Source organism: Elephas maximus, chromosome 12 (assembly GCF_024166365.1).
Source record: "Elephas maximus indicus isolate mEleMax1 chromosome 12, mEleMax1 primary haplotype, whole genome shotgun sequence".
In the NCBI taxonomy this organism is placed as follows: Eukaryota; Metazoa; Chordata; class Mammalia; order Proboscidea; family Elephantidae; genus Elephas; species Elephas maximus.
In genome coordinates this window covers 83,700,526-83,717,233 of record NC_064830.1, presented here as the reverse complement: position 1 = coordinate 83,717,233, position 16,708 = coordinate 83,700,526, and the positions used below count along the sequence as shown (strand labels likewise).

Sequence of the window (16,708 nt, the reverse complement as noted above, 5' to 3'; positions counted from 1 at the left end):
TAAAAACTTATTTCTTCAGTTGAAGGAGCCTCATTTCAAGTGCTTACTGGCTACACGTGGCTGTTGGCCTTCCTGTTGAACGCTGTGGACGCAAAACAGGTTGCTGTTGAGCTAATTCAACTCGTGGTGACTCCATGAGTAGAACTGTGCTCCATGGGGTTTTGTTTTTGTTTAATAATGTTTTACTGTGTTTTCGGCAAATGTTTACACAGTAAGTTAGGTTTCCATTTAATAATTCCTATACAGGTTGTTCAGTGACATTAGTTACATTTTTCACAATGTGTCAGCATTCTCTTTAATTGCGTTCTGGTTGTTCTGTTTCCACTGCTCTAGTTTCGCTCCCCTTTTATCTTCTCATTTTTGCGTTAGAGTAATTGTTGACCTTTTGATCTCATATGGGTGGTTTTTTTAATGGAGCACTGTATTCACAGGTAATATCCATTATTTTGTGTGCCAGCCTGTTATGTCGCTAAAAGGCAACCTCGGGATAGTTTTGGTTCAAGGTTTAAAGAGCATCTCAGGTCGATGGTCTCGGGGAGTTCTCTAGCCTCAACTGCTCCAGCAAGCCTGGACTTCTTTAGATTTTAAGTTCTGTCCACGCTTTTCTCCCATTCTATCAGGGTCCATCTATTCTGGCCCTGATCAGAACGGTCAGTGGTGGTAACTGGGCACCATCTAGTTCATCTGGTCTCAGGGTAGATGAGGCTGTGGGTTGTGTAGGCCATCAACCCTGTAGACTAGTTTCTTCTCTGCAACTTTGATTTTCTTCCTACTTTTTGTTCCTGATGAGTAGAGACCAGTAGTTGTATGTTAGAGGGCTGCTTGAAAGCTTTTAAGAGCCCACATACTACTCACCTTGCTAGGATGCAGAACATGAACTTTGTGAACTATAATATGCCAGTTAACTGAGTTATCCCATGAGATCCATAAGGTTTTCAGTGGCTGATTTTTCAGATGTAGATTGCTAGGCCTTTCTTCTGAGGTGTCCCTGGATGGACTCGAACCTCCAACCTTTGCATTAGCAGCCAGGCGTGTGCATTAACAGTTTGCACCACAGTGCTAGGGCTCAGGAGTTGGAGCGCGTAGTTCTGACAGGGGTCTGATTACATGTTCTGGGGACAGGAGGTGTGATAGACTGAACCCAGTAGAGCCCCGGGAAGACTGTTGCGTGGAATGGCTTAAAAGGGTGGACGGAGACTGTTAGTGTACTAAATCTGAGGTTTCTGATTTCTCTCACTCTTCAGCGGAGATTCTCCAGGCAAATGACCTCCTCACCCAGGGAGTTCTCCTGTACAAACAGGTGATGGAGGGCCGTGTCACCTTTGGGAATACAGTGACCAGCCCGGTGGGAGACATACCTGTCTCCAGAGGTATGTGGACGAAGCCTTTTCCTGCCGTCTGCCTTGGGGCAGCCTGTAAATCCTGGAAAAGAAATGTATCCTGAGAATATTTTGGGTTACGGCATAGAAGTGACAGAGCTTACCAGCTTTTCTCCTTCTTGTGAAAATGGGTTTGAAGTAGCAAGCTTGTGCCACGGGTGCCATTGTGCACTGTCACCAAACTGGATACCAGCTTTGGCTATGGACAGAGGCAGAAGGCTATATTGTGCCTGGGCTTGGATTCACCTCATGAGCACTTTCTTATGGGAGCTGGAGACCAAAGAAATGGTCTTCTTTAGTGGTTCCTAGTGCCAGGCTAGTTGCATCAGAACCACCTGGAGCATTTGTTAAAACACCAAGCCTTAGGTCCCTGGTGCTTGGATCTACTGAATCAAGACCTCTTGGGGATGGGCCTGAGTATCTGCATTTTACTGAGCACTTGAGGTGATCAGCTGTGGCCAGAAACCTCCCAAGGCCCCTGAGCTGGTGAAGAAAGCCAGGCCTTCTCCTGTCTAGGTTTCCTGGGCCCTTTGGAGGAGGACTCTTATCTCTTGGGTGGGACTGTAGCCTTCTGATCACCACCGAGGTTGGAACACAGTCCTCTTGACGACTTGATAGTCCAGATGACAACACAGGCCATGCGTAAAGATGCACTGCTGAGGTGGAAGGTTCTTAAGTGGAGACTCTGTTCTCATATCTGACTGACCTATTTTCCTCACCTTATCTGTTTTCTAGTCATTCAGAATCCAACAGGCTGCGTGAAGAACTGCTCCCTGATTGATTTGGAGGGTGACAGCGGATCCGGGCAGACTGAGACTCTGGCGCCATCTTTACTTCATCAGGACCTGGCAGCCTTAGGTGAGTGGGTTGTTTAGCAGCAGCAGGCACAGAAGGTCCTGAGTAGGGGGAGAGAGTGAGCTAGTTCCCTTTAGAAAGGATATACCTGCTTCTGAGGGAATCGGGTATACTGGGCAGTTCAGAAAGGTCCCCTTGGTACCGCAGTCTCAGTTTTGCCACGGATACATTGAATGACCTTGAGTAAGTCACTTTATTCGTCTAGGCTTTAGCGTTGTAAATGTTTGAGAAGGGCTGAGCCACGGTATTGATCTTTAGCTTATATCACTTAGTGGGTTACCGCTGTGTACCTCACTCTGCTCATTTCTTACAGGGATCAGTGATGCCCCTGTTACAGACAAGGTAAGGAAGCTCTTCCTAGGGGCCAGGGAGGGCAGGGTTGTTGTTGTTAGGTGCCATGGAGTCGGTTCCGACTTACAGCAGCGACCCTTTGTACAACAGAATGAAACACTGCCTGGTCCTATGCCATCCTCACAGTCATTGTTATGTTTGAGCCCCTCGTTGGCAGCCACTGTGTCAGTCCATCTCATTTAGGGTCTTCCTCTCTTTGTTGACCCTCTAATTTACCAAGTATGATGTACTTCTCCAGGAACTGGTCCCTCCTGATAAAATGTACAAAGTACGTGAGCCAAAGTCTTGCTGTTCTTGCTTCTAATGAGCAATTCTGGCTGTATTTCTTTCAAGACAAGATTTGTTCATTCTTCTGCCAGTCCATGGTATATTCAATAGTCTTCAACACATAATTCAAAGGTATCAATTCTTCTTCAGTCTTCTTTATTCATTGTCCAGCTTTCGCATGCATATGAGGCAATTGAGAATACCATGGCTTGGGTCAGGCACACCTTAGTCCTCAAAATGACATCTTTGCTTTTTAATACCTTAAAGGGGTCTTTTGCCACCGATTTGCCCAATGCAAAACGTGGTTTGATTTCTTGAGGTCAAGGTAGGATTTTTCTTTCTCCTCCTGCCTTAGGAAGTGTAGTAGGTCCTGGGCTGCGGCAGCTTTGGTGGGGTCAGGAGAGTTACACCGGGGTTACCGCGGCTGATGGTCATTCATGCCCTGGCCTTATTTTAGTCATTCCTGGTTTGACAGGTTGCCCGTCAGAATTGCTGTAAGGAAAGGAGGAATCCCACCTCCAGCACACTGCCAGGTGGTGGTGTCCAGAGTCCTTCTGCAGAAAGGAACTTGCTGGATCTCCTGTCACCACAGCCCTCTTCGGGCCCTCAGTGAGTCTTCTGGACAAGGGGTGTAGTCTGGCTGCTGTGTGTAGCTCCGTCTCATTGCACAAGGGCCAGGCAGAAGGGCCTGACCCTCCAAGACAGCCAGAGACCTCTCACGCTGGAGAGACTTTTTCCTTCCCATTGGAAGTTCAGTATGCCTCTTCCACCTTTCTCCTTTAATGCCCCATCCCAAGTCATATGAGAATACACGCTTTCCAGAACCTCTGAAAGGGGCTTATTTTAGGAGGAGAAGGAGTAGTCATAGGTGATTGCTGTTTTTGGTGTCTGTTGATCTTCTTTTTCCTGGTTACAAATATAATAACTGATTACTGGCAAGTCTATTCTGACTCATAGCGACTGTAGGGCAGAGTAGAACTGCCCCATAGTGTTTCCAAGGCTGTAATCTTTGCAGAAGCAGACTGCCACATCTTTCTCCCGTGGAGCAGCTGGTAGATTCAAACTGCCAACCTTTTGGTTAGCAGCTAAGTGCTTAACCACTGTGCCATCAAGGCTCCTTACAAATGTAATAAGTAATGCAAGATTTGATCATTAGAGTGTTATAGAAGACCAAAATACTTCTCCCTAAAAACAATGGTGACTGTTCGCTCTTTCCTTTCTTCCTTTACAGGTAGTAATAAATGACTGTGGCTTATTTTTACACAAACTGTATTGCAGTGTGACATTTTTTTTTATATTGCATCTTTGATATCCCATTTCCATACCAGTTTATATAAATTTATCTCATTGTTTTTAATACCTCCATAATAATTCATTGTATGGGAAGTGGAGGTGCTCCGAGGTATGACCATGAAATCATTTTCATAGATCCCATCCCTTCACCTTTGGAAAAGTTGTAGCAGTTTGCCTCTCCCTGAATGGCCTGCGACTGCCCTGTCCCTGATGGAGACCCCAGGGCTGTGATGGAAATGGAGTTGTGCTGGGAGATCATTCCTGTTTGTACCCAGAGGGTGTTTTCTTTTGGTTTTACTCCTTTAACCACTGGACCAGGGGCCAGTAATCATTCTAATTCGGGTGGGTTTTTTTCCTCCTTTTTGGACTTCAGCTTTTCAAAAATGATTCAGTTTCCAAATGAACAAAATCACAAAGAAATATGAAGTGGCCCGTGTATCAATTTGTGTGTCATCTACATAGCTTGCGTCACTCTAGTGTGACCTTACATCACACACGAGACTGCCTGACAACTACAGCATTAATAACCTTAGTAATAATAAAACCGAAAACCAAAGCCAAACCCATTGCCGTCAAGCCGATTCCAATTCATAGCGACCCCATGGACAGAGCAGAACTGGTCTATTGGGCTTCCAGGGAGCACCTGGTGGATTCGAACTGTCAGCCCTTTGGTTAGCAGCCGCAGCTCTTAAGTACTATGCCACCAGGGTTTCTTTAGTAATAATAGCTCTGGTTTACTGGGTCCTTATTACATGTAGACGCTCAGATAAATGCTTTCCAATCATTTAATTCTTGTAATAACCCTGTGAGGTGGATACTTCTGTTACCCCATTTTGTAGATGAGGAGACAGAGACGTAGAGAGGTTAGGTTAGTTGCTTAAAGTCATACTTCTGTATACATACATAATGTGTGTGTGTGTGTATATATATATATTTTTCCCTTGTTATTCAGAACACCTAATCACAAATTCCTGAAATTGTCCAGAATTTTTACTAATATATATATTTTTTAATATCTTTGCAGAAATTATGTTCCCCAGAAGAGTATCCCCAAGGAAGTACCACCAGGCACTAAGTCCTCTCCAGGCTGGTCCTGGGAGGCTAGCTCCTTAGCTTCTACGCCATCTTCCCAGAATACACCTCTGGCTCAAGTATTTGTCCCTTTGGAATCTGTTAAGCCCAGTAAGTACAGTTTCCCCTTTTCCCCCCCTTTCTGTTAACTGTCTAGCTTTATCCACTAAAGATTGGTAGATGTGGTCCTTAGACTTGGGAAGATGAGTGTTGGAGTGTTGTGTTGGAACCAGTGTCAGAGAGGAAGAGATGGGTGCAAGGTCTCTTAGCTAATATTTTTCTTTTATAATTTAGCTACTATTTGTCTTAAAGTTAGACTTGGCATTTTGAAGAATATTGGCAGGCAAGATTTAATGATTTCAGATTTAATTTAATGAGGGGACTTGAGTGTACTTAGGGCCATGGTGTTAATTCATTTGCAATTCAGAGACGGGAATGTTCAGTGTGGCCTGAAGTGACTGGGAAGAAGAGGAACTTAGGAAGGAAGCGGGGGAGTCGTTGGCTAGTCATCCTTTGTCTTCAGGGATCCTCATTAAAGCAGGAAAGTGGGTATTACCACTGTTCTAGAGGAAAGGAAGGTGAAGGCCCAGCTGGGTAGGTCAGTGCACTGTAGTAAGTGGTAGGGCGGGAAACACCTAGGGCCTTGGACTCCAGGGCCCGGGCTCTTTTTTCTAGAGCACAGAACCCTCCTGTGGCTCGGTGGTGAGGGCAGATTGCAGGGGGCCCTGAGGTCAGGCGGAGGAATTTAAGCAGGTGGTGCAAACAGTTTGCTCTTGGGTACTGACCAAAAGGCTGATGGTTCAAATCCACCTGGTGGTGCCATGGAGGAAAGGCCTGGTGATGTGCTCTCTAAGAGTAAACCGAACTTACCGCTGTCGAGTTGATTCTGGCTGATAACAGCCCTACAGGACGGAGTAGAGCCGCCCCACGTGGTTTTTTCCAAAGCCATGTTTACGGAAGCAGGTTGTCACATCTTTCTCCTGTGGGGCAGCTGGTAGGTTCAAAAACTGCCAACCTTCTGGTTTGCAGCCGAGCACTTTAAGCACTGTGTACCAGTGCTCCTTTCTGTAAGGCCACAACCAAGAAAATCCTGTGGAGACAGTTCTCTGAAGCACGTGGGGTCACCGTGAGCTGAAATCCACCTGATGGCAATGAGTTTTTTCTTCTAATGTTAATTTTTTGTTTAAAAAAGAATATGTTCCAGTGTAGAGGTTTTAGAAAATAATGCAGAAAATTTAAGCAACTATGCCATCACCACCTAGAGATGGAAATTCTCTTAATGTCTTAATGTATTTTCTTGTCTTAGCCATATACATACATATGTATGTGTGTATGGTTTTTAATAAAATTGGCACCATAGCATATGTGGACTGCTTTATATCTTTTTTATTTTCTATTAAATCATAAGCTCATAAGCACTTTTTTGTGCTCTTTAACTGTTCAAAAACTTGATTTTTAATGGATCTATGTATTATACCATTAAAAAAAAATGTGTCATAATTCATTTGTTCAGTCCTTTTCAGAGGAATAGTTTGTATACAGTTGTTTTTTGTTAAAATGTTTCTTTAGGGTTTATTCCTTTTTTTTTCTTTTAATAATAATTTATTGTGTTTTTGGTGAAAGTTTAAACAGCAAATTCGGTTCTCGTTTGACAATTTCTACATAAATTGTTGGCATTAGTTAAAATTTTCACAGTGTGTCAACATTCCCTTTAATTGCATTCTGGTTTTTTTGTTTTCAGTACTCTAGTTTCCCTGCACCTTACCTTCTCATCTCTCCTTTAGAGTAATTGTTGACCTTTTTTTAGGCTTTATTCTTAAAAGTGGAAATGCAGGGTGTAGACATTTAAGTTTTGATCTATATTACCAAGCTGCCTTCCAGAAAAGTTACCATTTCCCCAGTTACTCATTAGCATTGGGTATTTTCAATCTTTTAAATCTTTGACAGTTTGATAGTTGAAAATTTATGGCATTATAATTTGCATTTTGATTATAAATGATGTCAGGCATGAGATAAAGAGCTTCATTCAAATTTTTTCCAGATTTTTAGCCAGTTGTCTGAGTGCCATTTATTTAATCAGCCCTTGATTTTGAAATACATGTTCTTATGTTAAATTTGTGTGTGTCACATACTCAATTTTATACCACATTGCTTGAATTATAAATTTATATGGTATCTGAGTATTTATTAATGCAAATAGCATAGTCCTGCCCCTCTTTTTTTATTCTTAAAAATTTCTTGGTTATCTTCATGTACTTTTTTCTTCCCAGTTAACTTTAGAATCACATCTTAGCTAAATTAAAACAATCCCTTTAAGATATTTATTGGTATTTCATTAAATCTATTAATATGAAGAGTTGGCTGTCTTTAAGGTTCTGTTAAATGTAAGTTGTATATGTGCATAGTCATACAAAACCGACTAGAAGGGAATAGTCCTAGAACTACCTGGGACTGTGTTTAGGATGGTTGGATGGTAGGAAGGTGTCAATTTGGAGGGTGATAGGAGTCAACTAGAAGTGATGAGGACTTGGATTCTGGCAGTGACAGTGACGGTACTGAAAGGTTAAGTCCAAGTGGTGTTCTGAATCATGAGGCAAAAGGACTTGGTGATGTTGTGCCATCTCTTTCAAGCTTGGCTGCCAGGGGAGTTTGTAGTGTGCTAACCCTCCTGGTTGGGTCCCTCTCTACCAGGCAGCCTGCCTCCCATTGTCCTGTATGACCGGAATGGATTCAGAATTCTGCTCCACTTCTCCCAGACTGGGGCCCCTGGCCACCCAGAGGTGCAGGTGTTGCTGTTGACCATGATGAGCACTGCTACCCAGCCCGTGTGGGACATCATGTTTCAAGTAGCCGCGCCGAAAGTGAGTCATCTCCTGGCCAGGGCTTTTGAATTTTTCAGTAACGGCTATCATTTTTGAGCACCAGCTACTCTGCTGGGACTCTGGCATTCTATTAGTTAGGACTCTTGGTTGTTAGGGTGAGAATCTTCACTCCATCTAATTTAAGATAAAGTGGGAATTTTATTGGGTCACCTAGCTGGGGATATTTGGATTTCTGGCTTTAGGTGTGGCTGGATCCGGGTAGCCACCAGGAGCTCCAGGGTTACGTTGTCCTTGATACTTTTCATCTCAGAAAGAAACTCAGCTGGCAATGATGCATGCATGTTGATTACCTAAGAAAGGGCCCTGATTGGCCTTGCTGATGTTTCTTGCGTATTTGGGCCAATAATATGTGTACAGACAGAAGAGGTACTCTGGCCAATTTGGATAATATCCTCACCCTTTTTCAAGGAAAGTAGGGCCCCCCTGATTAATGACCATACCAGAATCACAAGAAATGGGAAAAGGGGCGCATCCTGAAAGGAAAAGATTCAAGACAAAAATATGTATTCTCTAATCTTAACAGTAATCTTGTGAGGCATGTCCTATTATTACCTCTGTTTTATAAATTATGAGTCCCAGGCTCAGAGAGGGTAAATATTTTGCCCAAGGTCACACAGGATTAGTAAGAGGCAGAATTAGATAAACTCAAACCAGCATGCACCCTCACTGTTTATGCTGCCTCTCAGATGCCAGCCATTGACCACACAACTTCAGATACATTCTGTGTGGGGCAGGAAAATCCTGTGGATCCTTACCTGAATTAGTAGGAGCCATCTCCTTGGGCTCCCACAGCTGCCTTGGGGTACTGTGTCTCTTGAGGGACCGAGAAGCACATTTTCTCTTCGGGAACTCATGTGGAAGCCCAGCTGCTGTCCACCCAGTGAAGCTCAGTGAAGCTTTAGCCTGTTAGGAATGAGTTACGTCTTGGTTTTCCCCCCATAGTCAATGAGAGTGAAGTTGCAGCCGGCGTCCAGCTCCAAGCTTCCTGCCTTCAGTCCTTTGACGCCTCCAGCCATGATCTCTCAGGTGCTGCTGCTTGAAAATCCACACAAAGTATGTTCTGGATCTTACCTTTGGTAGCAGGAAACTGGGGGCCCTGAAGTCTAGGGAGGTAAATTTGAAGGTGGAGAGAGGCATGCTGAGGCCTGGCTGTAAAGTCTCCAGTTGAGGGTGGTGGTGGAATATTTCTTGCTAGAGCCTCTTCCTTCGGGGCTTAATGAAAGAAGATCTGTGATAGATTGTCATAGTTGGGAAGCAAGGTGGGGGGCGTATGAACTTTCCCTGATGCCATGGGAGTCCTGAGGGGTGAGTCTTTTCTGTCTTCCTGAGCTGGTGTCTCTGAATTGTGGCCCACCTCAGGACTGCGGATGTGTGGGAGGGCTCCCCTTGTGTTTGTATCCCAAACAGCGTTCATGTCAGGCAGTGGTGTGAAGCCCTCACTTGGGTGGGAGTTAACATACATTCTGTTCCTGGTGGCTGCTGGGTGGGTGAAGTCTTTTTCTCTGGGCTGTTGCTGTGTTACCCTTACTAATTTAACATCTTATGTCTTTACCCAGGAGCCCATCCGGTTGCGGTATAAGCTGACGTTCAACCAGGGCGGGCAGCCTTTCAGTGAAGTAGGAGAAGTGAAGGATTTTCCAGACCTGGCTGTCTTGAGTGCAGCCTAACTTTTCACGAGGTGGACCCTGCCATCCAAGCTTAGGCCAGTGTTCCTCTCATGGTCTAGACAGGACTGATTTTCACACAGAGTGCCAAGAGTCCTCTCCTGTCATCAGGCTCTGGATGCTGCCCTCAGACTTACTTTGCTGATACTGTTTGTGTGTGTTGTGGGGGCTGGGGGTGGGTAGAGAGGGGCTTGGAATGTGGGCAGCCTGTGAAATGCAGAACCACTGCTGATAATCACCCGATACAACCGTATCTGTTCTGCATGTCGATGGACACTGTTCCTGCTTCACATATGGTGGTTTTATAAGCCAAAGGTTTTTTTCACATATCGTTATCTTTTCATTCATTCACTCTGTGCCTTGTCAGCCTTTGAAAGTCTTGGTCGTTCCCAGGCTGCTGTTCTCAGGGACCTTAAAAGGGACCTGGTTGGTCTTGGGGCAGAGAGTATCTTCTGAGGCACTCTCTTCCAAGAAAGACCTTGTCTCCATTTCCATTAGAGAATGCTGCTGTGTACATGTGTTCAGGAGGACTGTCTGCATAGGATGCTTGTTGGACTGTTTCCAGGTGAGGGGCTGCCTCCAGACCAGAGGACCACACTTGGTGGTCCTTCACCACTGTGCCTTAGACCTGCCCTTAGGTGGACCCCACTGGGGCAGAGGGGAAAGCAGACCCCAGGCCTCAGGTTCGGTGGCTTGGGCAGTCTGACCCCTTACTTGGGACCCTCATCTCCATCCTTCTCCTCCTCAAGCATTTACTGAGCTCTTTGACTGACAGGGTGTGATTCATTGTAAATTATCACTAAACAGGCCAGCCCTTAGCTGTTGCTGACTTCGCAATCCAAGATAGAGAACTGTAATGCAAATAGATAGAAGAGCTTAGCCATGATTTAAGTGGTAACTAAATATAGAACGTCACTGAATAAATACCATGTAGCAAATATACTTTGTGGAGTGTTGGGAGGTGCCCAGCCAGTTGCATTTAGAGATGATCGGCCTAAAAGGAACTGTCATCTGTTGGAGAAGTGGGGAAGACTTTCTGAAGGATCTGAAACCCCAATAACTGCTTCAGTGACAAAGAAGCCCTGATGATCCGAAGAAAGCTGGAGAGGAGAGGCGGATATTTGTTACATTTATGGTCTGAAGGAAAAATTCACATTTACAGTCAGCTCATATTTAGTGAGCACCTACTGTGTGCCAGGCATTTTGATCTGCACATTGACCAAGTCCTGCTTGGCCTGCTAGTGGGAGAAGGAGCCTGAGCAAGGCTGAGATGCCCTGATAAAGGGCTTTGAAGCCTGAGCAGCAGACCTGACTGGGCTCGATTCTACCTCAAGGACTATAAAGCTCTCTCTGGATCAGTTCACCACAAAGTCTGGAGCTTTCTAAGCTGAGCTTTCAGCTTCTCTCTATATAGTAGTAAATCAGCCCGTACTAACTGGTGGGAATGGGAGCTGCAAAAGATCATCAGGGTGAGCTATTTTTTAAGCAAATGGAAAACTCATAAAGCAGATAAATGAAGGGGTGCTTTCTTCATTTGGTGAAATTCACATAGGATTAATTTTAACCTAAAATTACTCTTTTATTTAAGCATTCTGTGTAGCTTTCCTAGGCTCTATAGCTATTACATAAAGTCTGAGAAGTACCCTCCATAATGACAATGTGTGCCCATGAAGAACTTACATCAAAATGGGTAACTGAGACTTACTTTGAAAAGACAGACTTTTATCCCATAGTCGAGAGGTGAAGTTGGGTTTGTGTGTCTGGACATTTTTCTCTCTGCTGGGAGGCAGATTCCCAGAGGTGTTCTGGTTAGGAGTAGTTGGGTAGGATGTGGTGGTGATGGGGTACGTGTCCTGAAAATGGCCCTTATTAATATTATTGATGCCTTCTAATTGCCATGATTGTTGGCCACTTAGGGCCCAGTCCTCATTCTTCCATTCAGTCAGCAAGTCCTTATTTACCACCTACCATGAGTCAGGCACTGTGGTAGACACTGAGTAGCAATGACAAGTCCCGCCCTCATGAATCTTCTAGTGGAGAGAGACGAATTCACAATAGATCTGGTGGAGATGTGGCCCTGATGATCTGTTTTCCCCATCTGGAAGTCCTTCCAGGGTTCTGTTCACCCTTCTTTCTTTTCTTTAAAATGCTGTGTTTTTGGTGAAAGTATACCACCAGTAGAACAGGTTCCTATTCAACAGTTTCTATACATAATCTTCAGTGACGTTGGTTACATTCTTCACGTTGTGTCAGCATGTCAGCTCATTATTTCCCTTCAAGTTGTTCCATTTCACCTTTATTTCTTGATTAAAAAAAAAAAAAATTCACCTACCTCTGTGACTGTTCCTGTTCCTCTCTCAGTCCCTTAAATGTAGTGACCCCCCCAGGGTTTAGTCTTGGGCAGTCAAGCACATCTGTGGTTTTCGCAGTCACCTAAGATGAGCTGGTGGTTTTGGATCTATCTCAGGCTTCCACCTCCTTGCTGACTTGAAATCTGTATTTCAGACTGTCATTGGATATCTCCATCTGGAGCTTCCACTCTGTGATTAGAATCTTTCTCCATTTTTACCCCTACGTTCTTTTACTTTAAAGCATCTTCCTAGAGACCTTGTGGATCCTTGATTCCTGTACCATGTACATCCACCCAGTAGTTTTGTCTCATCTAGTCTTTTCTAAATATGACCACATTTTGCCCTTCCCTGCATTCACATTGCCACTGTCCTGGTTTGGGCCTCATCTTTTTAGAAATAGTGCAGTTGCCTACTGCCACCCAATTGTCTAAGCCATTATACTTGCCACCATTAGGATTCCCTAATAAATACGAGCACTTGAACCCCTGCTAAAAAGTTCTGAATAGCTTCCTAATGCCTGCAGGGCCAAATTCACATTGCCAGCATTCATGCCCTTCTGGTGTCATGTGCCAAGACAGAAAAAAAAAAGTTGCCATTGAGTTGATTCCAACTCATAGCGACCTTATAGGACAGAAGAACTGCTCCATAGGGTTTCCAAGGAGTGTCTTGGGGATTTAGACTGCCGACTTTTTTGGTTAGCAGCTGAGATCTTAACCACTGTGCCCGCAGGATCCCCTGCCAAGACTAGAGCACCTGAAGTGAGCCTGATTCCATCGTTAATGTTTGCTGATAGCTAATAAGCCTCACCCCTCTCTCTCTCTCCCTTGTGCCCCACATCTGGACAAGTTGATAAGCCTGGCTGTGCCCTCTTTTCATTCTGGAGGAAGATTCCAGCCCCTGCCTGCATGCTGAAATGTTAGCTCCACCTCCTAACTACAATAAAAACTCAGGGCAGTCTCTTTGAAGCCATTTCACATCTGTTTGAGAGCCCTGCCCTGCTCTCCTCAGAGACCTCATTATGTAGGTAATAAAACTTTTGAAACCCTCCTTGTGTGTGTGTGTGGCGTCATCAGTCTCCACATCCGCCCCAAACATTGGTCACCATAACAGCATCCTTTCCCACAGCCCCTTCTTGCTTTTTCATTTCTTTGGGACTACACATGCAGTGGAAACACTGGTGGCTCAGTGGTTAAGTGATATGGCTGCTAACCAAAAGCTCGGCAGCTGGAGTCCACCAGGTGCTCCTTGGGAACCATGGGGCAGTTCTGCTCTGTCTTGTAGGGTTGCCACGAGTCAGAATCAACTTGACGGCAACAGGTTTGGTTTTGGTTTATACATGCAGTTAATCCTTCTCCTTTCATTTCCCCACTGACTTTAAGACTGGGTTCGCATGCAGCCTCATTGGTGAGCCATTCTCTCTGGCATGGATAGGCATTGGAGATAGGAAATGTTGGAAACAATACATAGTTTATGACCAAAAGAAAGTATTACCTATTAGTCATCTAGTGCTGCTGTAACAAAAATGTCACAAGTGGATGACTAACAAATTTATTCTCTCACAGTCTAGTAGGCTACAAGTCCAAATTCAGGGTGTCAGCTCCAGGAGAAGGCTTTTTCTGTCGACTCTGGAGGAAGGTCCTTGTCATCAATCTTCCCCTGGACTAGGAGCTTCTCTGCAGAGGAACCTTGGGTCCAAATGACACGCTCTGCTCCTGGCACTGCTTCCTTGGTGATATGAGGTCCCCGTGTCTCTGCTGGCTTCTCACATCTCAAAAGAGATCGGCTTAAGACACTACCTAGTAGATGTCATCAATACAACAAAAAACCAAAACCAAATCCAGTGCTGTGAAGTCGATTCTGACGCATAGTGACCCTATAGGACAGAAGAGAACTGCCCCATAGAGTTTCCAAGGAGCACCTGGCAGATTTGAACTGCTGACCCTTTGGTTAGTAAAGGTAGCACTTAACCACTACGCCACCAGGGTTTCCTTGTCAATATACCTGCTCCTAATTCATCTCATTAACATCATAGTGATAGAAACAGGGAAATCACACCAGATGACAAAATGGTAGACAGTCATCACAATACTGGGAATTATGACCCAGCTAAGTGGACAGATACTTTTGGGGGACACAATTCAAACCGTGACATACCACCGTTTGGCTCCCCAAAATTCATGTCCTTGCCACACGTAAAACATGTTCACCCCATTGTATAGCAAAAGTCTTAACTCCAAGTCCAAAATCCAAAAATTCCTCTTCATTGTGAAATCTAGAATACAAGTTATCTGCTTCCAAAGTGTAATGGCAGAATGGGCACAAGCTAGACATTTCCATTACAAAGAGGAGAAATTGGAGAAGGCATAACGCACCAAGCAAGTTAGCAGAACACATTACATTAGCCCTCAAGGCTTTGAAAATAATCCTCTGTTCTCTGAGACAGTTTACGCAATAGCCCTGTCCCTCAGACTTCAGGTATTGGCCACACTCTGGATTCTGAGTGGAGACCCCTCAGCTCTAGGCTTCAGCTCCCGCCTTCCAGGCCCACTGGGACAGTAACTGCTCCCTCTGCTTTAGGCACACCATTCTAGTCCTGAGTGGTGACCCCTTCTTAGAAACACCAGAGGCCATGGCTCCACGATTTGAAACCCCAGAAGTCCTGGCCATATCTTTTGAGACTGAGGCAGCTCAGCTTCCTGTGTTTCTTGTCTCTTCAGCTTCTGTTTTCCTGGTTTCTTGGTCTCTTAGCTCCTTGGGCTTCATGCCTGCATCTGCTCTGCAGGGATAAGTGTTCCAAAGCTCTGTAGCTCCACCAATAAGTGCCTGAAGTCACCCCATTTGTCCAGTAAACTTTAGCTTGGAGGCACTGGGCACTCTCGCTCCCTGGGTTGGCAAGCCTAGCTCCACAAATAAGTGCCTGGAAGTACCCCACTCCACCATGAAGCCTCCTGCGCACAGACACTCAGCTCTCCTCTCTGTGGGTTGACTCTGGCGCTGTCAGGTGCTAGTCCCTTGGTTCTGCTGCTGCCAGTCCTCTGCTGCTGCCAGTCCTCTATCCATTCACAGTTTCAAAACTGCTTCTGCATTTTAGGTATGTCTTAGAGGAGCACCCCACTCCTGGTGCCAAATTCTGTCTTAGTCATCTAGTGCTGCTGTGACAGAAATACAAGTGGATGGCTTTAGCAAAAATTTATTCTTTCACAGTCTGGTAGGCTACAAGTCCAAATAATCTTGTAGATCTCATCAATATAACTGCTGCTAATTCATCTCATTAACATCATAGTGATAGAATTTACAACATAGGAAAATCACATCAGATGACAAAATGGTAGACAATAATTACAATACTGAGAATTATAACCTAGCCAAGTTGACAGATATTTTTGGGGGACACAATTCAATTCACGACACCCATCAAAAATGAAATAGTGTAAGTGGAGATCTCTAATAAGGTAGAAAGTGAAAGCAATGTTCTAAAATACAAATAGTGCTTGATTACTACAAGTCTCTTAAATTCAAGTTTATCCAATACAGAAAGTGTTCATAAAACTCAAGAGTATAACATGCTTTCGATTAGCTGCTGTTTTGTTAGAAAAGAGGTGAGGTTCCTCGAATGCCATATTAGACAAGGTTTTATTTTTTGAAAAAAGGTGGAACCTGATGTTTTTCACCTGGAGAAAGGCGGTGTCAAGTAGAACAAAGCAGAAAGTGTCCTTAGAAAGGATGAACCAAATCTTGCATTATGTAGTTGAGTACCGAAGGTCCAGAGCTGTCATCACACACGCAGCTAGAATGGAAAGTGTCAGACCTTTCATTCTCTTAGCTAATTCATTGCCAAAAATAGCAAATGTATTCTGAGAAAGCTTCCATTTAAAAAAGTGCAAATATTCTACTCCTTTGACTTATTCTTGAGAGGAGTACATACTTCATCCTACTTCTAAAAGCAATACTAAAAAAAAGTTGAAATAACGTATCATACAGGCCCCAGATACACGGGCCTTTGAATTCAGAGATTGTGTACTGAAGATGGAACAGTCTGAAATAATTAAGTCAGCCCTTAATTGGAATTGTTTTTTACCTCCAATGCTGCTCTAACTGTGTGACCTAGGGGAAGTCATTTATCAAATTCCTCCACTGTAAAATGGATATAAAAGTACCTACTTCATAGGATTGTTTTGAGAATTAAATGAGTTAAAACACTTAAAGTGTTTACAACGCAGCCTGACACTCAGTAAGTGACATATAAATCTTAGTCATTGCTATTACTGGCATGACCATCTGGCTTCCACAATGTGAACAGGCTTGCCCCTAATTATTTAAAAATAACCTCATAAAAAAAAAAACAAATAGTCAACCTTTTGGTGAGGTTCAAGTTAATACTGAGATAAGGGGGAGTCATTGCTTAGGGAGCAAGGAGTTTCTGTTAATGGTGGTGGAATAATTTGGAAAAGGTAGTGGTGATGGTTGTACGACATTATGAACGTAATCAATGTCACCGAATTGTACATGTAGAAATAATTGGATTGGCAAATGTTTTATATATATTCTTACCACGGTTAAAAAAAATATGGAAGGATAACAAAAAATTATGTTAA

At 44.0% G+C, this 16,708-nt stretch overlaps 1 protein-coding gene across 2 annotated transcripts in view; it reads left to right on the top strand.

Annotated features, from left to right (window-relative positions):
* The window catches only part of GGA2 (golgi associated, gamma adaptin ear containing, ARF binding protein 2), a 34,263-nt gene extending 21,103 nt beyond the window's left edge, over positions 1-13,160 (top strand). The window contains exons 10-17 of one of the 2 annotated variants that reach the window (XM_049903669.1): positions 1,245-1,370; positions 2,115-2,237; positions 2,548-2,576; positions 3,328-3,461; positions 5,170-5,327; positions 7,908-8,077; positions 9,041-9,124; positions 9,655-13,160. In XM_049903669.1, coding sequence (XP_049759626.1) covers positions 1,245-1,370; positions 2,115-2,237; positions 2,548-2,576; positions 3,328-3,461; positions 5,170-5,327; positions 7,908-8,077; positions 9,041-9,124; positions 9,655-9,765 — 935 coding nt within the window. In that variant the 3' untranslated portion in view covers positions 9,766-13,160. Of the gene's footprint in view, positions 1-1,244; positions 1,371-2,114; positions 2,238-2,547; positions 2,577-3,327; positions 3,462-5,169; positions 5,328-7,907; positions 8,078-9,040; positions 9,152-9,654 lie in introns of both variants that reach the window. The other variant, XM_049903668.1, reaches the window with a different exon arrangement.
* Positions 13,161-16,708: the final 3,548 nt, after the last annotated feature.